At 55.8% G+C, this 21,553-nt stretch overlaps 4 protein-coding genes across 21 annotated transcripts in view; 1 reads left to right on the top strand and 3 right to left on the bottom strand.

The window, feature by feature from the left end:
- GALNS (galactosamine (N-acetyl)-6-sulfatase) overlaps positions 1–7,118 on the bottom strand; it is a 41,456-nt gene extending 34,338 nt beyond the window's left edge. For 7 of the 10 annotated variants that reach the window (XR_010346685.1, XR_010346683.1, XR_010346682.1 and 4 more), the window contains exons 1-4: positions 6,962–7,118; positions 4,283–4,406; positions 3,026–3,100; positions 1,944–2,046 (exon numbers count right to left, since the gene is read on the bottom strand). Coding sequence is in view for 5 of the 10 variants with exons in the window: in XM_064386851.1 (XP_064242921.1) it covers positions 1,944–2,046; positions 3,026–3,100; positions 4,283–4,406; positions 6,962–7,069 (410 nt within the window). In the remaining 5 variants the exon portion in view is untranslated. Of the gene's footprint in view, positions 1–11; positions 138–1,943; positions 2,047–3,025; positions 3,101–4,282; positions 4,407–4,721; positions 4,741–5,929; positions 5,978–6,961 lie in introns of those variants that run through there. The other 3 variants (XM_064386854.1, XM_064386855.1, XM_064386857.1) reach the window with 3 other exon arrangements.
- TRAPPC2L (trafficking protein particle complex subunit 2L) lies at positions 7,033–10,132 on the top strand. The gene is made up of 5 exons (XM_064386861.1): positions 7,033–7,179; positions 8,131–8,303; positions 8,976–9,063; positions 9,163–9,242; positions 9,965–10,132. The coding sequence occupies exons 1-5, from the start codon at positions 7,147–7,149 to the stop codon at positions 10,008–10,010; spliced, it is 420 nt and encodes a 139-aa protein (XP_064242931.1). The 5' UTR covers positions 7,033–7,146; the 3' UTR covers positions 10,011–10,132.
- A 614-nt stretch (positions 10,133–10,746) lies between these two features.
- Positions 10,747–16,007, bottom strand: PABPN1L (PABPN1 like, cytoplasmic). The gene is made up of 8 exons (XM_064386859.1): positions 15,925–16,007; positions 14,885–15,059; positions 14,652–14,760; positions 14,161–14,225; positions 13,256–13,362; positions 13,092–13,179; positions 12,844–12,986; positions 10,747–12,559 (listed from the first exon to the last, which is right to left on the bottom strand). Exons 1-8 carry the CDS (start codon positions 15,942–15,944, stop codon positions 12,520–12,522), a joined length of 747 nt encoding a protein of 248 aa, XP_064242929.1. The 5' UTR covers positions 15,945–16,007; the 3' UTR covers positions 10,747–12,519.
- A 460-nt stretch (positions 16,008–16,467) lies between these two features.
- The window catches only part of CBFA2T3 (CBFA2/RUNX1 partner transcriptional co-repressor 3), a 29,808-nt gene continuing 24,722 nt past the window's right edge, over positions 16,468–21,553 (bottom strand). For 7 of the 9 annotated variants that reach the window (XM_064386847.1, XM_064386848.1, XM_064386844.1 and 4 more), the window contains one exon: positions 16,468–20,687. In XM_064386847.1, the coding sequence (XP_064242917.1) occupies positions 20,412–20,687 (276 nt within the window). In that variant the 3' untranslated portion in view covers positions 16,468–20,411. The remainder of the gene's footprint in view (positions 20,688–21,553) is intronic. The other 2 variants (XR_010346680.1, XR_010346681.1) reach the window with 2 other exon arrangements.

The following is a 21,553-nucleotide window of genomic DNA, read 5'->3' as shown; positions in this document are numbered from 1 at the left end:
TGCAGACTCACCCCAGTGCTCACTTATATTCCACTTTATTTACTCTCCAATCACTGTATTCCATTTTTTCCTTCCACTGGTGTCTTCTCCCATGCTGTCTGATGATCAGCACTGATGGACTACACTGCCCCAAACCACTGCAGAGATGTACATAATGTTTCACTTAAGGATTCTGATCTATGACAAGTCCCTTTTATCCCACTGAGCTGTAAAAACACAAGGCAGAGCTCATGAAATGCACCATTCCATCCTCATCCCCTTTATGGAGCATTCACGCTGCCAAAATGGTACAAAGAGACCTGAATGGAAATGAAATGAGGTTTTTGTGTGCACATGTGGACATAAAACACATTTAGCTACTCCTGATGACAGCTCCTCTCTACTGTGCAGCTTGAAAATCCTCCATCCTTAAGCTCCAGATGAAGCTCCTCTCTATCTCCAGGTTTTGTACTGCAAATTCCACATTTCCTGCATTTATGGCACCTTGAAGACAGAGAATTCCCATGCTGTCTGTCTCTAAAGGGGATCTTGGCAGGTCAATGTTTATTTAACCATTCCATCTTCCCCTCACGAGCCTGGATCTGCCCCCTGTCCACTTTGTACCATCCCCTTCTGCACTTTCTGAGCATAAAGGACATAAAATGCATCCCCTGGAGCAAAATGATCCTTGGAGTTACTCTGAGCTGTTCCAAAGTGAGTTATTACAGGAATAATCCTCATTTCAGCTGTGGTTACAGCTTGGTGATGGAACTGCCACTGCAGGTCTGACCTGCAGGATTCCATCCTTTCCCCTTCTGTAGATGTGGGAACACAAAGTTACAACAGGGGAGATGGAAAAAATCTTACTCTACAAAAGCCCTACAAGAACTTACAGAGACATTAAACAGTGACTGAGATCCAGAGCAGTCTCTGCATCTCACAGCACAAAAAAAAAGAGATTTAATGAAACACAACAAATTCCACACTGGTCATGGAAAATACTTGACTTGCAAACTTATAATCAAACCATGGAATTTACTGTCACAGGACACCCTGAAGAGATTTTAGAAGGGATGATGAAACAATAAGACAATTTTCTGCTGGCAAACCTCTGTGAGGCCAGGATGACACTCCAGTTTTACCCTGCATTTCTTCCCACCTTTCCAGGGAGCAGGTATCACTCCCAGCCCTGTCCAGGAGAGGTTTTTGGATGCACAGTAATGCCCTGCACATTCCTCCTTAGCCCTATTCCTGCTAATAGCTGCAGGTCCTTCCAGATTTGCCTTTTTTCCCAAGGAACTGGCACCAATCTGCATTTGCCTTGTTTATTCCTTTTCCCTGGGTGTATGAATTTCCATTTATTAGCACTGAACTGCAGCTGATTGCACCCAGCCCACTGAGCTGATCCCTCAGGGCCACTCTCCTGCCTGGATTTGTGCTGATAAATAATTCACTATCTTAGGGTGCTTTGCTTTCTTCCCATTTCCAGCAGGTGAATCCAACCACGATTCAAACTCACCCTTCTCCAACTTATTAATGAAACTGATAAAGAAATTCCTGTTACTTTCTACAGGAATTCAGTTCATTAATAAAATCCCAACATATAGCAAGAGTCAAAGATAAAAACCACGTAAGTGCTCAAGGCAAATTCCAACAGAACATCCTGGTGTTTTCTGATTAAATAAGTGGTGTGAGGTGTGGATAAAAGGCCAGAGTTGAGGAGTTTATAAATACAAATACACACATAAAACCTCATCAACTCTTTGTATGAAGACATATGTAAGTATTTGTAATGGCAACACTCAGGAATTGATCCCAGCAGAGGGAAGATCCATCACACTTTCCAAAGCTGGACATTTGGGCTTCAAATCAGGGTTTTTCCCTGTAATTCTGTTTTTATTGCTGCTCCTTCCCAACACACACACAGTGACATCTCAAAGCAAGAGACCTCCAAATAAATTTACCATTTGCCAATGATCTTATTGGTGTAACCAGCTTTCTTCAGGAGCTCTGGAAGCAGTAATTCAGAATCTGGGATTCCTCCTACTATGTCCTGTGGTGTGTATGCTGTGGAAAACAAATCAAAAACACCTTTCTGACTCTCCAAAACATTACAGCAAACAGCTCATGTACTGGATCAGAAAGAGACTCATTTGGAGCCCCAGCAATGCCCTTCCTTGGAGCCCTCCCATGGGATGGAGAGAATAATCTGATCCAGGGAGACCCAAAGGGAGATTTCCACCCACTTGTGCATGAGGGCAAATAATAAAAGGGAGCTGCCACCCCCAGAGGGGAGGTGAGACCCTTGAAAGGGAGATGTCATAGAAAATCAGGTGCTTCAGGGGAGGTCTTTATGCTGCAAATTTGCTTTGTGTTTTCTAAAATGAAGGCAGCCTTTTCCTAACTCAAATAACCAACAAAGGTGCTCAGACTGCAAGGGCTGATCTGATTTATTACAGGTTGGACTTGATGATCCCACAGGTCTTTTCCAACCTAATTCATTCTGTGATGCTGAAAGAAATGAAGAGTATCTCTCAGCCCCTGAGGCTGCCAGGTGTGACTGTGCTCAGGGAATCAACCCCAGGCTGCTGCTTCCTGCCCAGCCATGTCCCAGCACATGGCATTTGTCACTCTGGGACCCACAGCAACCCAGGGATCTTCCCTGGGAGCACCAGAGGGATGGAAACCTGCTCTAAAGCTGGGTGGAAATCTGCCTGCTGAATAAACCCGTGAGCAGCCAGCTCTCCCCTGTGGGTTTTACACCCCCACCTGATTTTCCTTCACCAGACCCCGATTCCCCTGCCCAGAGGAAACATTTCTCAGCCAGCAGAAACAAGTGGATCAAGCAGCCTGGTTTATCCTCTTAATTTGAGGAGGTTTTCTGCTTGATGAGGAGGAAGCAATAAAGTTCACACTTATTACCAGGGTTTGGTGGCACTCTGGAACATCCATGGGGAAGATCCCCTTTGTCCAAAGAGAAACTTGCTACAAGGCACAGAGGGAAATCAGGAGGGGAAGGGAGGGAGGGAGGGAATGAGGCTCCTACCATTCCTGGCATGTCCATTGGTGGTGTAAAAGCCATTCCTGACCGGGAGCCGGCCTGTCAGCAGTGCTGCCCTTGCTGCAAACAACACAAACATTTCTTTATAGCCATTCTCTGCTTAACATTCAGATTATTGTAGGAGGATGAGGGCTGCACACTGACTGCAGTGTGTCAGTGTCCCCTTGTCACAGCCAGCCACTAAATCACTCACACTCTCCCATGAGCCACGGGGAGAATCAGTTCTGATGCATCATTTGAGTTATTCCAGCTGAAATTTGGCCCCTTTATTAAATTAGCCACACTGAAGAGTCATTCCTTTGAATAGTCAATGGAGCAACCCTTACAGCTCAGCTGTATATATATTTATTATGTATTTAAGAGGAAATCCTAGTGCAAACTGATTAGATGCTCAAGGCTAAGCTTTCGAGCTTGACTGAACAAAAATGATGAAATACAAAGGAAGAGCTGTCCAGCTTTGACAATAAAAGTCAAGTCCTGACTGCAGGGAATATTTAAACAGATGTTAAACTTCAAGCATATGCAGTGCCACCACTGGCTTAGCAGGATTTCAGCATATTTTAAATGCCTTTTCTGAGCAAGGACATCATCAACACACTGGCAAGTGCTATCCTAAATGAGAGCCCAAATAAAAAGCCCCCGTTCTTCATTTTTGCTTCAGTTCTTGGCAGCTAATCAGGTTTGAGGAGAAAAAGAAAGCAAAAAAAAAAAAAAAAGAAACCACCTCACAGAAAAAACAACAAGGAGAAAAATATCTGCCTCTCCCAGACCCAAACGTTCTTTTTATCTCTTGTCCCTGTCCCAGGAGTCTTGTAAGACACCAGGACCAAAAGCAGGACACAAACTGCTGCCTTTCCTTGCGTGAACGTCCCACCAGAGCCAACAGAATCAGACCAAATATGTCCAGCAACAGATCAGATCCTGCTTTGTTTAACCCAAAATGAGAAAGATGAAAAAAATGCAGTGACTGGGGCTGGAATACTGAACTGAAATGGCACAAAAATCCTTTAGCTGCACTGATCACCGAAGCAGTGCTTTGTACAAACTGAGAACTGTCGGGTTTCCAATCCAAACAGAAATAAAAAGGGAGCAAAATGCAAGATCAAAGCAGCAAATCCAATCTCTGGCCCGAGGGCAGGCGCTGGTTTGGTTGTTAGCCATGTCAGAGGCTGGCAAACACCCCAAACTGCTCAGAGGGAGATGCTTCTCATGCTTCCGTGGTTCCAACTGCAGTGTACTTACAGGGAGAGCAGAGGGGGCTGGCAGTGTAAAAATCCAGGAAAAGCATCCCTTCTGCAGCCATCTGGTCTAGGTTAGGGGTTTCCTTAGAAGGCTCTCCGAAAGCTCCCAAATCCCCCCAGCCCATCTGCAAAAGGAACACACCAGGAGATGTCAGAGTCCCTTTCCACAACCACATTTTTGGGCCCACATAACACTTTCACTGTACCCCTTAATTGATAAAGTTTTACAGTGCTCAGCACCTCATAAACGTGACAGAAATGATCTCTGCCAGCCCTGGGAGCAGGGAACTCACACTTTTCCCTGGTGGGTGGGAAACTGAGGCACACACAGGATTAAATGATTTACTAACAGGGATTAAAGCACTTGCAAGAAGCCCAGTGCTTTCCCTGTTACTCAGAGGCCTGAGGCACACCCAGAGCAAGGAGGAAGAGGAAGTTACACGTGGTTTACTCGGGGTTGTGCAGCTGCCACGTCTGAGCCCTCAGCCCCTGCTGTCTATGCTGCAGGATTCCACCTCAGCCTCTGCATCTGTCCCTCTGCAGGCCTGCAAACACAAGGAGAAGGCCTGAACTCCAAAGCAGCACTGCAGGAAAAGCAAGGAAGGGTTATAAAAGCCAGAGGAATCTGCACCACCAGTCCCTGTGCTGATCTGCAGGACTGTGGCTGCACCCTGCTCTCCCTCCTGATCCCAGGGGCCACACGCCAGGAGAACCACAACATTCCCATCAGGCTGTCTGTGCCCACTGCTGAAAACCACTCCTGGGAAAAGCTCAGCTGCAGGCAGAAGGTTCTGGAAGGGAGCACTCAATGAGCCATAGGCAGCACAGGTGCTGGGATCCTGTGTGCTTTGGGAAAGGCAAGGTGTGTGTCAGCTGAGCCATGCGTGCATCCAGATCCTCAGGGAACCATCTGCTGCCATCAGCTTGGACTGAAAACCCTTGCAGGGATGGTTCCTGAACTAAGGGGCAATTAAAGGTTCCCCTGGCACTGGCATGAGGGATTAAAATGGATTCACCCCCAAGTTCCTGATTGTTCTTTATCATTGAGGAAGAAAGACAAAAGGAATCTCACGTTGCTCTAATTCCAGAGTCCCTGAGGACCAAGGGAAAAAGCCCAGGGAGAGGTGTTTGTAATGAACATATTCAATAAATTAATAGCTCACAGAAGCTGCAGACAGGCGCCTTGTGCTGTACCAACATTTCCAGAGTGGGAGAATCCCTGTACCAGAGAGCCTTCCTCTGGAAAATTACAAATGCCAGCCAGGGAGGGGGAAAAATTCCTGAATGGAAAACTGAGGTCACAGGATCGCTGAGCTTGGGAAACACTCTGAGTCCCAGCTGTCCCCACCTTGTCCCCAGCCCAGGCACTGAGAGCCACCCCCAGGGCTGGGGACTCCAAACCTCCCTGGGCAGCCCCTGCCAGGGACTGCCAGAGGCTCAGCTGGCTGGAAAAGCAGGGGGTTCTCCTGCTCAGGAATGTGGGAACACCATGGGAGCAACGGGCAGGACAAACTGGCAAAAAGGGAAGGGTCTGCCCACCCTTGTGAGCCCCTTGAGTAGCTTCAAACAGCAACAAACACATTTCCACCACAGCGGAAGGTGACAGGAAATTACTGTGAGAGAAGCAAACTGGGTAGATGGCAGCGACCTGAATGTGCTGGAAATTAATGTAATTCCTCATCCACGTGACCAAGGGTGCAAAATCAAAAAGATTTTGAGTTAGACATAAATCCGTGATAATTTCTGCTCTTTAATCATTTACTGCAATTTTTGCTCTTCCCAGTTCAGAGGGCCATAATGAGCAGAATTACTTTTCCTCTTGTTTAGTTTTTCAGGAGGCCACCAAGCCCCTCCTTGTGACCAACAATCGTTAGGGTTGGGAGGGAGCTCTGGCAGGGACACCTGGGGCGGGTGGCACAGGGACACCAGGGGCGGGTGGCACAGGGACACCTGGGGCGGGTGGCACAGGGACATGTCCCGCTGGGTTTGGGACGGCTCCAGAGGAGACCCCGCAGCCCCGGGCAGCCGTGCCAGGGCTCTGCCACCCTCCCCGGGCACAGGCTGTCCCTCGTGCTCACGGGGAGCCTCTCGTGGTTCGGTGCGCGGCCACCGCTGCTCCTCCTGCGGCTGGGCACGGCTGGGAGCGGTCTGGCACCGTCCTGTGACACCATGGGAACACTGCGGGGATTGAGGGATCGCTGTCAGCCTGCCCTGACCCAGCCGGGGCTGCCGGGCTCCCGGTGCCCCTCAGCCGGACATGCCCGGCTCCCGGTGCCCCCTCAGCCGGGGCTGCCCGGTTCCCGGTGCCCCTCAGCCGGACCTGCCCGGCTCCCGGTGCCCCCTCAGCCGGACCTGCCCGGCTCCCGCTCCCGGTGCCCCTCAGCCGGACCTGCCCGGCTCCCGGTGCCCCTCAGCCGGGGCTGCCCGGTTCCCGGTGCCCCTCAGCCGGGGCTGCCCGGCTCCCGGTGCCCCTCAGCCGGGGCTGCCCGGCTCCCGGTGCCCCTCAGCCGGGGCTGCCCGGCTCCCGGTGCCCCTCAGCCGGGGCTGCCCGGCTCCCGCTCCCTGCCCGGCTCCCGGTGCCCCCTCAGCCGCGCAGCGCTCCGGGCTCCGCACACCCCGCCCCTCCATGTCACCCCCCCGCGGCGCGGCAGCACCGCCGCCCCCGCGGCGCCCCACTCACGTCGTCCATGAGCAGCAGGACGATGTTGGTGGCGGCGGCGGGGCCCAGGGCCCAGCAGAGCCCCAGCGGGCCCAGGGCCCAGCGCAGGCCCCGCGCCGCGCTCGCCATGGCAACCGCGCCGCGCGCCCTGCACGTGACCGCGGGCCGGCCGCGCGCCGCACGTGACCCGGCGGGGCGGGGCCAAGATGGCGGTGTGCATCGCCGTGATCGCCAAGGAGGTGAGGGGACAGCGGGGACAGCGGGACACGGGGTGCGGGGACAGCGGGCCCAGCTGGCGTCATGCGGCCTGAGTGGGGCCGGGTGGAGCAGCGGGGTCTGAACAGGGAGCGGAGGCCTCAGGTTGTGGGGTTGAGGGGAACAGGGGATCAGTGCGGTCTGGGGAAGGGTGAGGGGAGAGGGGCTGGACCTCAGGCTGTGGGTTTGTGGGGAATGGGTGTCAGTGGAAGGGTGAGGGGAGAGGGGCTGGGCCTCAGGTTGTGGGGAACAAGAGATCAATGGGGCCTGGGGAAGGGTGAGGGGAAAGAGGCCGGGGCTGTGGGGCCGGGTGAGGTTGTGGGGTACGGGAAAAGGGAATGGCAGGATTCAGGTTGTGGGGCTGAGGAGAACAAGAGATCAGCGGGGTCTGGGAAAGGGTGAGGGGAGAGGGGCTCTGGTTTTAGGGTCTGAGCAGGACTGGGGCTCTGGGAAAAGGGAACGGTAGGATTTCATGTTGAGGAGAACAGGGGATCAGTGGGGTCTGGGGAAGGGTGAGGGGAAGGAGGCCAGAGCTCTGGTTTTGGGGTCTGAGCAGGGCTGGGGCTGTGGGCGAGGGGAATGGGCAGGATCTGGGGTTGTGGGGTCAGGGAAGCAGAGCAGAGCAGAGCCAGGGGCAGTGGGGCAGCCACTGGGGGGAAATGGGCTGGGCAGCCAGCACAGGCACGGTGTGAGGGTGCTCCAGGCTGCCATGTTGCTGGGACAGAAGGGTTTTCCTGGGGACAGACAGACACAGGCTCTGCTGGGACTGGCAAGCAGAGACCCGAGCCTCGTGCACTGCAAATGCTTCTCCTGCCATGGGGACAGCTGTGCCCCAGAGGTGCTGCAGCGTGGGGAGGGGCCGTGCTGGGAACACGAAGGGTTAACCAGCCGTGGCAGCAGCAGCTCCCAGGCAGTGTGCCCTGCTCTGCTCCCAGAATTACCCCCTGTACATCCGGAGTGTCCCCACGGAGAACGAGCTCAAGTTCCACTACACGGTGCACACCTCCCTGGACGTGGTGGACGAGAAGATCTCGGCCATGGGCAAGGCCCTGGTGGACCAGAGGGAGCTCTACCTGGGGCTGCTCTACCCCACTGAAGACTACAAGGTGTATCCTTGGCAAGCCTTGGGCCAGGCTGTTGTGGGTTTAGTTCAATCACAGAATATCCTGAGCTGGAAGGGATCACCCACCCAACCCCACCCTGGGCATCCCTGGCAGCATTGTCCAACCTCTCCTGGAGCTCTGCATGCCTTGGGGCCGTGCCCATTCCCTGGGGAGCCTGGGCAGTGCCAGCACCCTCTGGGGGAAGAACCTTTCCCTGATATCCACCCCAAACCTCCCCTGGCACAGCTCCAGCCCTTCCCTGGGTGCTGTCCCTGTCACAGAGAGAACAGCTCTGTGTCTGCCCCTCATGAGGAGGTTCCTGTCACTTTGTCCCTCTGGACATGTTCCAGGCTGGTTTATGGCTGTGCCAGCCCTGCCATGAGGGAGGCAGGTCCTTAACCCCTGGTTGTGGCTGTGCCAGGCAGGTCCTTAACCCCCCTGGTTGTGGCTGTGCCAGCCCTGCTGTGCCAGGCAGGCCCTTAACCCCTGGTTATGGCTGTGCCAGCCCTACTGTGAGGGAGGAAGGCCCTTAACCCCTGGTTTGTGGCTGTGCCAGGCAGGCCCTTAACCCCTGGTTGTGGCTGTGCCAGCCCTGCTGTGCCAGGCAGGCCCTTAACCCCCCTGGTTGTGGCTGTGCCAGCCCTGCTGTGCCAGGCAGGCCCTTAACCCCTGCCCAGGTACGGCTACGTGACCAACTCCAAGGTGAAGTTTGTCATGGTGGTGGATTCCTCCAACACAGCCCTGAGGGACAACGAGATCCGCAGTGTGAGTGCCCCGCAGCAGAGCCTCCTGAGCTGCTCCTTGCAGCTCCCCAGGACGTGCTGAGGAGCAAACAATTGATAACTCACCTCCCCTGCCTTGCAGATGTTCCGAAAGCTGCACAATTCCTACACAGACATCATGTGTAACCCCTTCTACAACCCTGGGGACAGGATCCATTCCAGGTGAGTCCATCTTTGACACCCTTCTGGCATCTTCAGGGCACCTCTGATGCAACAGGACCAACCTGTGCTGGGCCAGCTCAGGGGTGTGTGCTCCAAGAGCCTGGATGAGAACAGTGATGTTGGTTTGGGGTTTCATTCCTACTCCTGGAAAACTGATGGTGTCATAAAAAGTTCTGCTGAACTCTCACTGCTGCCTCAGAACTGGGCTTACAAACATTAAGTCAAGAATTTTTTGGGAGAAAAAATTACCTGAAAATAGAGGTAACAATAGTTGGACTTGATGGTCCTTGAGGTCTTTTGCAAATTTAATAATTGTGATTATTAAAATGTAATAAGTAGAACAGGTTAGAGTGAACAAGTGCCCTTGTCCAGGGTTTATCCTTGTAGGGACAAACATTCAGCACATGGAATTCCTCACCTGTGAGGGTCAGTGTCCCCCATTCCCACTGTAACCTCACAGGGAATTTTAATAAATTGGGAGTTTCTATGGCCTAGGCAAGAATAACTTTGCAGACCCAGAGCAGCAGCCAGGATAAGACCTGTCCTTACCTCAGCTTAATTAAAAGTCATTAATCCCTCAACAGCCTGAGCTGTGAAGAGGAAAACCTCATCTCCAGCTTAGGGAAAGGCAGGCAGAGGCAGGGTGAGAAAGTGGTTTTGTTACAAGAGCTGTGCAGAATGAGCTGCTCCCTTTAATAATCTGTGCTTATTTCCCTCTCCAGGGCTTTTGATACTATGGTGAACTCCATGATGATGCAGGTGTGCTGAACCCCTTCCCACCCCCTGGGAAACATTCCCTGTGTGCAGGAGCACGCCTGCAGTGCTGTAAATATTCCATTCTGTGTAATAACTTAAATTTGTTCTGTGTAAAATAAACCTGCTGCCTGCAAGGTTTGCCTGGATTTGTACTGGAGCAAACACAAACCACTGCTCACAGAATCATGGTGTGATCTGGGTGGGAGGGGACATCTTCCAGTGTCCCAGGTTGCTCCAAGCCCCCTGGATCAAGAGGAGCTCCAAGGGCCCTTCCAACCCAAACCTTTCCAGGAGCTTTCCCTGCCTGGGCTGATCTCTGGGTGACTCAGGCTGCTGCTACCACCCTGCACCTCATCCAGCCACACTGCACAGAGACTCCCAGCCCAGGTAGAGCAGCTGGAATAAACCCACCCCATCCATGAAGCCAGCAGGATTGCACAGCTGCCTGCCTCATCCCAAATTCATCTCCATGAGCATCTCCTCCCCTGCAGCTCCCTGCTGCTCTAATTACAGACTCCCAAATCAGTAGCAGGTATTTATCTGGAATAAAGCACAAATTGCACTGAAAAGCATCCCAGCTCCATCACTCCTGGTTCAGCAGAGGAGATGCAGGCAGGAGCAGGCACACACAGCTCTACTGCAAGCACCTCATCACAGTTAAAAACCACAGAAAGCAGCTAAAAATAACAGATCTGCCCAGCCCCAGGGGAGCCCAGGGGCCTGGAGAAAGCCAGAACTGCACTTGAACTTCACACAGCAGGATCATTTATTTTAAAAATAAGTAACAGCTACAAATACTTTCTCAAACAGAACTTAAGTACATTTTATCAGCAACCACCTGGAATATCATGGGAGGTTCAAGCCTCTCCCACCATCTCCACAAGGCACAGCTGTGCACTGTTATCCACAAACATTTTCATCTAAAAAATTAGGCTGTTTTCACTCACAGAGATGGCAGCTCAGTGTTGCCTCTTCCACTAGAGAGTCCAAACACCCCAAAGTAGTTTTTTATTTAAAAATAAGCCTCAAAAATTTATAATCCTATCAAACAGAAGCCCTAGAAAAAAAGCTGGTTTATAGTCTAAGCCTAAGGGTAGCTCAAATCAAGGTCAGCCTCAGCAGCTCTGAGGACAATATCAACACAACATGAAGAGTTAAGGCCCCAAGCTTTTAAAAAAATCTAGAGATCTTAAAGGGGAAAAAAAAAATCAGTGGGATTTTTAGCCTGGCAATGCCCCTGAGCTGTGAAAAGCTGCTTTAGGAGTCAGTTGCATCTGCTGCATCTGGGTTAGAGGAATCCTAACCAAGGATCCCGAAAGATTAGTGGGAGAATTACATAATAAAACCCATTTCCATGCAGAACTTCTCCCAGGAATGCTGTCTAACGGGGTTCCCAGCCTGCCCATTCTAACACAAAGCTTTTCCTTTAAAAACACAGGGCTGCCCAAACACAAATTCAGCAGGAAAGGGAAGAGCCAGGAGCCTTCGTCCCTGCTAGCCAGCTCCTGTGGTGCTCTTTGGTCCTGAGCCTCCTGCAGGGCCCACACCATCCCCAGATGTGACTCCAGAGCAGGAATGGTGATGGGAATAAAGAGGGAGAGACCAAATCTGCACCAGTGAAGGTGGTTTTGTAATGCTGCTACTGCAAGAAATAAAGTCAAGTGAGGAGTTGCCAGCACCCTTTGACCCCTGGAGACTGGAATAACAGCAGGAGGGAGGGAAGAGGGGTTTGCTGACAGCCAAAATAAAAAAGAGGAAGGGTTTTGTGGCACCCAGGTCTTGCTTAACTACCACAGAGACACAGAGGCTCCCAGAGAAACAAGAGATGCTTTTCCCCTATCCTGGATGTACAAAGTGAGGTAAAAACCAGACCCAAACCACATCAGGCTTCCCAAGAGGAAGGTCACATCCATAGGGCTGATGAAGGGAAAGCTCCCCAGGTCACATCCATAGGGCTGATGAAGGAAAAGCTCCCCAGGTCACATCCATAGGGCTGATGAAGGAAAAGCTCCCAGCTGCAACCCAAAACTTTCTTCATTGATTTGTGAAAGGAAACAGTCTGTAGGATCTTAGAAGAAGAGAAGGCTGAGCATCCAGCTGCTGTAGGAAGAGCTGAGGAGGTTCATGGCCAAGCAGTGGCATGGAGGGCACACAGCCAGGCAGGAGCCAAACCAAATCCTCCAGGACAGCCCTTTTCCATGGGATAAGGAGACTTGATGGTCTGGGAGAGCTCTTCCATTCCCAGGACAGCGTTCTCTGGAATGAGCCTGTTCTCTGTGCAAGCACAGCCCCCCGGGCAGAGCTGAGGTGGGATGAGCTCTCCTGGGTGCTGGCAGGGTGGTGCAGATCCCATCTTCCCTCCTGCAGCCCAGCACAGGGCTCACCAGTAATCCTCACGGCCAGGCAGATGGCATTTTTAAAATTAATCTGTTTTTTGGCTTGGGCAGGCATATTTTTAAATCTCTCCAATCCCATCTCCTTGTTTCAGTCCCATTGGCATCACCAGGCAGTCCAACCTCTTCTAGTATGGAAAATACCAAGGCAGCAGCCTCGCCCGACCCCTACACAGAACAAAACCAACATCCTGAAGCACAGGGGCACAGCTCCCTGCTCCTTCCCCCTTGGAGCCCTACAATCAGGCTGGGAGTGCAATGCCCACCCACCCCTCCCCAAATTCCTGCAGGGATGAGGTGACAACTCCAACTTTGCAGCGAGTTGGAGTTGTCACCTCCAGAGCCCTGCTCCCTGCTCACAGCCATGCCGGGCGGGACGGGCACAGCCCAGGCAGGGCAGCAGGGACCCCCACCCTGCTGCACACCCGGGGACCCCCCAAGGGCAGACTCACCTGTAGGCCCTCCCTCGCAGCCGGGGCTGCTGCCCGTAGGGGCCCCCCCAGCGGCCCAGCCCGCCCCGGCCGTGGCAGCAGCCCCGGTAGCCCCCGCGGTCCGTGCTGCTGATGCCGGGCATGTTGGTCCTCTTGGGCAGCACCTGCGGGGTGGGGAGAGGCTGCTGGAGCTGGGGTTTGGCCCAGCCCCAGGCAGGCAGGGCTGGGAAAGGGGGGAGCAGCCCCCCAGGGGCTCCCCCAGCTCTCACCTTGATGACACGGCCCCTGAAGACGCTCTCGTCCAGCTCCACCGCGGCCTTCACGGAGCTCTGCTCCTCGAACTCGATGTAGGCATAGCTGTGGGGAACGGTGTGAGCAGAGCCCCAGACACACCCCACAGACCCCCCCAGCCCTCCCTGCACACAGCACTGACCCTTTGGGGTGGCCCGAGAACTTGTCACAGAGGATGGTGACGCGGTTGATCTGCCCACAGCTGTTGAAGTGAGACTCCAGCTCTTCTGCTGTGCCCCCGTAATCCACCTGCAATGACAGGCCCATCCTCAGCTCCTGGCTCTGGCATCTGGTGCCTTGGGGTTTAGCCTTTATATTTTTCAGGTTCTCTGCTGCCTAGCTGTAACTCTGAAACTTTCTATGATGTTCTCTTCACATGGTAGTTGGACAAAACAACCCCTTCCCAGCTGGACAGTCAAGGACAACCTTACCCAAAAAGCACAAATAACAGTGAAGGGAAGGGGGCAAGCCAGGGGGCTGAGACTTCATGACCTGGAGCTGTAATTGGACAATTGAACCCAATATGTAAATAAACCAAACTTATAAAAGTGTAAAATTGTGATTGGGATCTATTTTGGATTCAACCTGGCTGTAGCCCTGGCCAGGCTCCTGTGCTGCCCGAGGTGTGTCCTTTTAAGGCCTTTCAGTAAATACCTGTCATGTCCATTTAGCTCTGTCTGGTCTCTGTTCCAGACCAGCCTCCCAAGGCAGCAGAGCCACACCCCAGCAGGGGAGGCAAAGCTGGCCCCACTCACCCCCCCAGCACAGCTCAGCCCCTGTGAGGGTCAGGGCACCCTCCCAGCTGAGGGCTCCCACCTGAACACAAATCCAACAGACAACCCGCCCTGTTTTGGAGGAACAAACACCACCACGCAACCCACAGCTTCCAGGGGGGGTTTGGGGGCTGACACCTGCAAGTGGCAGATAATGAGGACATTCCCCAGCTAGGATGGGCAGAGCCAGGCTTTGGTGGGGGGCAGATGCACAGCAGGGATTTGGGGGGCACACACCCAGCTGGGCAGGGGGCAATGGGAGGCTCCCACTTACATTGCCCACGTAGATGGAACGCTGGTCAGCCTCCATCTTCTCCTTGGTTGTCAGTGGGAAGAGAGCTGTGGAGAGGAGGGGTTTGTCATGGACAGAGGGACATCAGTCTGCTCCCAGCACAGCCACCCCGAGCTCCCTGGTCACACCCAGGTGACCCCAAACCCTCACACTGCTGCCTCCTCCTCCACCCCCTTGCCAATTTTCTTTTCACAGTGACTCCTCTACTGGGGCTCTTGGTACCAAGCTCAATTATTTGATTGAATCAAATGCAATTAAATTAATTGACTACATCTGGGCCCACACAGGTAGGAGGTTAGAGCTGATGGAAGGTGCATTAGCACCACACCAGGCCTGGAACCCCCCTCACCCACCTTATGTGCCCAGACCCAGGTGCCCAGAGAGGCAGAGCCAAACACTCTGGCTCCAGTTGTCACCCTGTGCCCCACAGGTGTCCCTGGGGAGGGACAAAAGCACCCAGGGACAGCCCATACCTGCTTCTGAGTTCATGAACAAGTGGTTCTCAGCTTCCAGCTGCAACTCCTTCAGCCTCTCATCCTCCTTCTCTATTTCCCGCAGTTTGGCTTTGATGGCCTCCAGCTCCTGAAGCCCAAACCAAGAATTGCACGAGCAGCACTCGGAGCAGGGACACCCCAGCTGTAAAAAGGTCCCCATTTCCCTTGGGCACCAGGGAAAACTGGCTCCCATCATCCAGACAGGCACTCACCGGGTCCTGAACATCCTGCTGCTCGGCGCCGTGCCCCTCCTGGGGGCTGGGATCGGAGCCCTCATCGGCTGCCTTGCACACGGCTGCCACCTCTGTCACGTCCCAGGGCTCTTCCTCCGCTTGCAGGGACGGGGGGTCCTGCCACCAGATCTCCGAAGTGTCCAGGAAGAGAGGACTGGGCGGGACAAGGGGCACAAGGGCATTGAACCAACAGCCATTTAACGTGCCAGCCAAAGCACAGCCTCCGCCAGGCAGACTGGCAGGGCGCTCCCAGCGGGACAAAGAGGTGACATTAACGCAGCTGCCGCTCTGCAGCAAAGCCCCAGGACTGCCGAGTGCAGCCAGAAGCCCTCCAGCTCACACCGAGCCCAGTCCCAGCTCACGAGAGCCGCACCCTCCCAACCCCCGAGGGGCACACGGAGGGGCACGCCCGCCCACCCAGGGGAGCGAGCGAGCCCACCGGGCAGCGGAGAGCCGCCCCGGCTGCAGCCCGGGGAGCCGCGGCACCGTGCCGGGCGGGGTCCGGGCGGTGCCCAGCGGTGCCCAACCGTGCCGGGCGCTGCCTGACATTGCTCAGGCGGTGCCTGGGCGTTGGCCAACCGTGCCGGCCGGTGTCCGGGCAGTGCCCAGCCGATGTCCGGTGGTGGCCAACCGTGTTCGGGCGGTGCCCAGCCGGTGTCCAGGCAGTGCCCAACATTGCTCGGGCGGTGCCCAGCCGGTGCCGGGCGTTGGCCAACCGTGCCGGCCGGTGTCCGGGCAGTACCCAGCCATACCCAGCCGGTGTCCGGCGGTGCCCGGCCGTGCCGGGCAGTGTCCGGCGGTGGCCAACCGTGCTCGGGCAGTGCCCGGCGGTGGCCAACATTGCCCGGGCGGTGCCCAGCCGTGCCGGGTGGTGCCCGGGCGTTAGCCAACCGTGCCGGCCGGTGCCCGGGCAGTGCCTAAGCAGTGCCCAGCCGGTGCCCGGGCAGTGCCCAAGCAGTGCCCAGCGGTGCCCGGCCGTGTCCGTGCCGAGGCCCCGCGGCCCCGAGCCCCGCACGCACCTGGCCCGGCCCCCGAACATGCTGCGCGCGGCCCGCGCGAGAGCGGCGACCACGTGCGGCTCTCCCGCCACCACGAGCGGGGCTCGCGCCCGCGCGCCACTTTTCACGCGTCAGCGGCCAATCAGGGCGGGGCGCGCGCTGGGCCCCGCCCCCGCCGGCGGGACGCGGAAGAGCTGGGGGGGAGCGGCGGAGGCGGTCCGGGGATCACGGGTTCGAGACCCGGCGGCGCCGTTCAGCTGGGGCCGATAGGTGTGGGCAGGGCTCCCCGCCCCTCCCGGCGCAAGGAGCCCGCTGATGGGGCCAGCTGGCAGCGCAGGGGCGGTAAGGGGGCACCCCAAGGTGCGGCAACAGGTGGGATACATCCCTCTGAGTGCCCCTCGGACACACCTGAGTTACCCCGCCATGGTCACCCCTCCTTTGCAGTGCGCGGCCCCAGGGCTGTAATGAGCCCCCCGAGCCAGGAGTGGGGGCACAGGGTGCACAGCACTGCCAGGAGTGGGGGATGAGGGCACCCAGCACAAGCCCAGGCCACGGAGCCTCTGGTTGATATTAAATTGTCTTTATTACACAGATACAGAGTTAAGAACAGACATAACCTGAATCATAAAGTTTACATCTTTCACAGGTCAAACATACAGTACACTTAGAGAAAGCGGGGAACAGCAAGGGGGGACAGCATGCCGAAGGAAAGTCCTACCACATCATCTCTCTGGGCTGGCCCCTCGCCCCACCCCGGCCTGGCGGGGGGCTCTGCCCTGCAGCCCCCCGGAGCCCCCCGTGCCCGTGGCAGGGCTGGCAGGGCAGGGCTCAGTCCCGCAGGGGGGGACACCGGCACCGCCTCCCTCCCGGGGCCGCTCGGTGACACCGGAGGAGCCCCCGGGGCTGCCACCGCAGCGGGGACACCCCGTCACAGTGCCTGGGAACGCGCGGCAGCTTGTCCCCAGCCTCGGAGCCACTGGGATGCACAGGGGGACCCCAGCAGCCCCCGGAGGAGGAGGAGGAAGAGGAGGAGGAGGAGATGCTGCAGGGGAGTTCGGGGGGCTCTGGCAGTGATGGAGCAAAAGCCAGGCGGGTGTGGGACCCCCGCTCCAGCCTCGCCGGGACGTGGAACTTTGGTTTCAGCCGGCATTTTGGGTTGGGAACGTGAGGAAGGGGCTGGAGAGGGGACCCCGGTGAGAGCCACGTCCCTCCTGCCACCTCCCCGGGCTGGTGCCACACCACCCAGCGCCCGGGCTCTGCCTCCCCGCGGGCACTGCGACACGCTGTCCCCGTGTCCCCAACCCCGTCCCCCTGCCCCCGGCCGGGCTGTGCCAGCACCGCGCTGCCCACCCGCTGCCACCCCCAAGGTGCCACCAGAGGGGCACACGCGTGGCACACGTCCCCTGCCCCCCAGCGCCACCATTGGGGGGCAAACCCCCTGGGAACCCCCCCAGCATCACCGCGGCCCCGCGGCCGCTCCGTCCTCCCTGCAGCACAATTTTTATTTTTTATTATTTTTTGGGAAATCTGACATTTAAAGCTGTCGTTCTGGTTTGGCCGCCCGTCACCGCCGTCCCCTCCCTCGGCTTTTGGTTTCAATGCAAGGTTCTGTAGGGTAGCTTTATTCTTAATTAAAAATTAAAATTAAAAAAAAATCATAATTATTAAAAAAAAAAAATCGAACCAGCAGGGAGCGGAGTGGAAAGGAGAGCAGGCCCCGGGGAAGGGCTCTGGCCCCGGTTTCCCGGCGAGGTGGAGGTAGAGAGGCAGAGCCCCGGCAGGAGGGGACAGGAGGGGACAGGCAGGGACAGGCCGGGCAGCCGGGCGAGCAGGGGCACCTGCAATACTCTTATATATTACCTCTTCTCAGGAAACGTAAGAAAAATAGACAATATTACATATGTCACACCATAAATAAAGTGAACGGTCACGGGAGGGGCGCCCGGCGGTGCTCCCAGGGTTGGGGGGGCACAGAAACCACCCAGGGGGTGCACCGAGGTCTTGGGGGGCACAGAAACATCCCCGGGGTCGGGCCAAGACCTTGGGGTGCACAGGAACCCCTGGGGGGATGCACTGAGACCTTGGGGTGCACTGAACCTTCCCAGGAGGATGCCCCAAGGTCTTGGGGTGCACAGAACCCCTGGGAGGATGCACCAAGGCCTTGGGGTGCACAGAACCTTCCCAGGAGGATGCCCCAAGGTCTTGGGGTGCACAGGAACCCCTGGGGGGATGCACTGAGACCTTGGGGTGCACAGGACCCCCTGGGGGGATGCACCAAGGTCTCGGGGTGCAGAGAAACCTCAGAAGAGGAACCCTGGGAGGATTCAGTGAGATCTCGGGGTGCACAGGAACCCCTCAGGGTCTTAGGGCATGCAGAACTCACCCAAGGTGATGCACCAAGATTTTGGGGGGCACAGAGCCCTCCCAGGGGATGCACCAAGGCCTTGGGGTGCACAGGAACCCCTGGGAGGATGCACAAGGACTTGGGGTGCACAGAACCTTCCCAGGAGGATGCCCCAAGGTCTTGGGGTGCACAGGAACCTCAGAAGAGGAACCCTGGGAGGATTCAGCGAGGTCTCGGGGTGCACAGGAACCCCCCAGGGTCTTAGGGCATGCAGACCTCACCCAAGGTGATGCACCAAAGTTTTGGGGTGCACAGGAACCCCTGGGAGGATAAACCAAGGCCTTGGGGTGCACAGAACCCCTGGGAAGATGCACCAAGGCCTTGGGGTGCACGGAACCCCCAGCAGGGCCGGGTGACAGTGGCACAGGGCCGGGTGACAATGGCACCAAGGCCTTGGGGTGCACAGAACCCCTGGGGGGATGGACTGAGACCTTGGGGTGCACAGAACCTTCCCAGGGGGATGCACCGAGGCCTTGGGGTGCACAGAACCCCCAGCAGGGCTGGCTGACAGTGGCACAGGGCCGGGTGACAGTGGCACAGGGCCGGGTGACAGTGGCACAGTGCCATCACCCTTGGCGTGTCCCAAGCTCTGCTGTGGCCCAGCCCAGCCCCGTGCCCGGCAGCACAACCCGAGCCCTTCCCTCCTCTTCCTCCCCTACGGAAAACACACGGGATGCGTTTTGCGGATGCGGAAAACCTACAGCTCCTCTCGATGGCAGGCCTCGCTCCGGGCAGCGCCACGGCCCCACGCTTCCTCCTCGTCCTTTATTTGGCAAACGTCTCTTATTATTATCACTAGCATGATGATGATGACGACGATGATTGATTTTTGGACCTCTGCAGACACTATTTACATTCACATTAGCGCACAGCACTGCTGCCTCCGCTCGGAGCTCGGACTTCCCGTATTGCACTTCCGTCCTCCGTGCCGCTCCGGCGAGGCAAGAATCCCAAAGAATCCACATTGTCCTTGGCCAGGAAGGCGGCGGCGTTCCTTTTCCTTTCCTTTTCCTTTTCCTCTTTAAAAATCCTTGTGAAACAAATCCAGCGCGGGGTGTGGGAGCAGCCTGGCAGTGAAGGGATGGGGGGTCCCCCGACGGCTTCGGGGAGGGAGGAACCCAAAATCTGTCTTTTCATTTCCTTTTTTTTTAAATTTTTTTTATTATTATTCACTTTTTTTGTTTTAAATCTCCTTTTTGTTCTCCTTTTCCAGGGTGGTGGCGGGCAGAGGTAGAGATGTGCCAGCTCCGGCTGCGGTTCTCAGCCCCATCTCCCCCTCCCACGCCTTGGGGGTTGGGGTTTTAGTAAAAAAACACCTTTTTTTTTTTTGTTTTTCTTTATTTTAATAGAAATTCTTTAAAGCCCCAGGGGCATGTCCATCCATCCTTGTGGGGAGGGGAAGGAAGCGACAACAGAACGAAACGAACTTTGGCAGTGGAGAGACGTTTGGATCTTCCTTGGTTTTGGATTTCCTTTGGAGCAGAGGTGAGTCTGGTCTGTTCTTGGCTAGCTAGCAAGGTAGTTACAGGTGAGCGTCCGTCACGCGTCGTCTGGTTTTTGGATTTTTCCTTTTTTTTTTCTTTTTTTTTTTTCTTTTTTACAATTTCTTACTTAAAGCCAAAGAGTTCGACGTTTTCTTTTTTATTTTCTTTATTTTTTTTACAAAAAAAAAAAAGATAAAAAGAAAAAAAAATAGGAAGAGAGAGATGAAGAAAGGAAGGTTCTTTCCTCCTCCAAGTGAGCCCCTCGGCAGTGCTGATGGGGGATGGGATCGGGCTGGTCTCTCCCCACAGCACTGCTTGGTGATGCCGGAGCCAAATCCCTCATCCAAAGAGCAAAAAAGAAAAATAAAAACAGCCAAAAAACCCAAAAAATCCCAAACCGCAATCCCCCAACCGACAGAAAACCAACCGAAAAAAGCCAAAACAAAGACTGAAGAAAGAACAGAGACCGGTATTTGCCTTAACTCCACTTAAAGCCCAGCTTGAGGATCCGTGAGGATTAGTTGTGAGAGCTAGAGAGGTCGTTTCGGAGGTCACACGAGTCAGGTAGCTGAGGAAATGGCACGGGGTGCAGTCCGTGGCGCTGGCAGCCCCGCGGCGGCTCAGCGGGACGCGCTGTCCAGCGGCGCCGGCGTGGCCGGAGTGCCGGCACGGGACGCGGCCACCGAGCCCGCCTCGCTGGGGCTGCTGGCCATGGCGGGCACCCCGTCGGGCTGGCCGGGGCCGGGCGCGGCGGGGCCCGGCAGCCCCTGCAGAGTCTGCCCGCAGACGTGGTGGTGCTTCTCCCAATCCTTGTGCTGGCAGAAGGAGCCGCAGTAGCGCGCCGTGTTGCAGCCGCTGCACGTCTCGCTCGCCTTGCGCCCGCAGTTCCAGCAGCTCTGTGGGAATGGGAACACGGCCTCAGCGCTGGAGCGTGCACCCCAGCACGGGCTGTGCACCCTCACCTGGGACTGGACTCCATCATCCCAGAGTGGGCACATCGTCCCAGAGTGTGCACATCCATCCCAGAGTGTGCACATCCATCCCAGAGTGGGCACATCCATCCCAGACTGGGTACATCCTTCTCACAGTGTGCACATCCATCCCAGAGTGGGCACATCCATCCCAGAGTGGGCACATCCATCCCAGAGTGGGCACATCCATCCCAGAGTGTGCACAACCATCCCAGAGTGTGCACATCCATCCCAAAGTGGGCACATCGTCCCAGAGTGTGCACATCCATCCCAGAGTGGGCACATCCATCCCAGACTGGGTACATCCTTCCTACAGTGTGCACATCCATCCCAGAATGTGTACATCCATCCTAGAGTGTGTACATCCATCCCAGACTGGGTACATCCATCCCAGAGTGTGCACATCCATCCCAGAATGGGCACATCCATCCCAGAGTGGGCACATCCATCCCAGAATGGGCACATCCATCCCAGAGTGTGCACATCCATCCCAGAATGGGCACATCCATCCCAGAGTGTGCACATCCATCCCAGAGTGTGCACATCCATCCCAGAATGTGCACATCCATCCCAGAGTGGGCATAACCTTCCCAGAGTGGGCACATCTATCCCAGAGTGTGCACATCCATCCCAGAATGTGCACACCCCTTCCCAGAGCGTGTACATCCTTCCCAGAATGGGCACATCCATCCCAGAGAGTGTACATCCATGCCAGACTGTGTATTTCCATGTCAAACCAAGCACACCCATTCTGGACCATGCTCCCCTATCCTGAACCAGGTCCCCCTAAT

This window comes from Passer domesticus, chromosome 12 (assembly GCF_036417665.1).
Source record: "Passer domesticus isolate bPasDom1 chromosome 12, bPasDom1.hap1, whole genome shotgun sequence".
Classification (NCBI taxonomy): Eukaryota; Metazoa; Chordata; class Aves; order Passeriformes; family Passeridae; genus Passer; species Passer domesticus.
The sequence above is the reverse complement of the archived record's forward strand: the minus strand, read 5'-3'. Positions and strand labels throughout refer to the sequence as shown.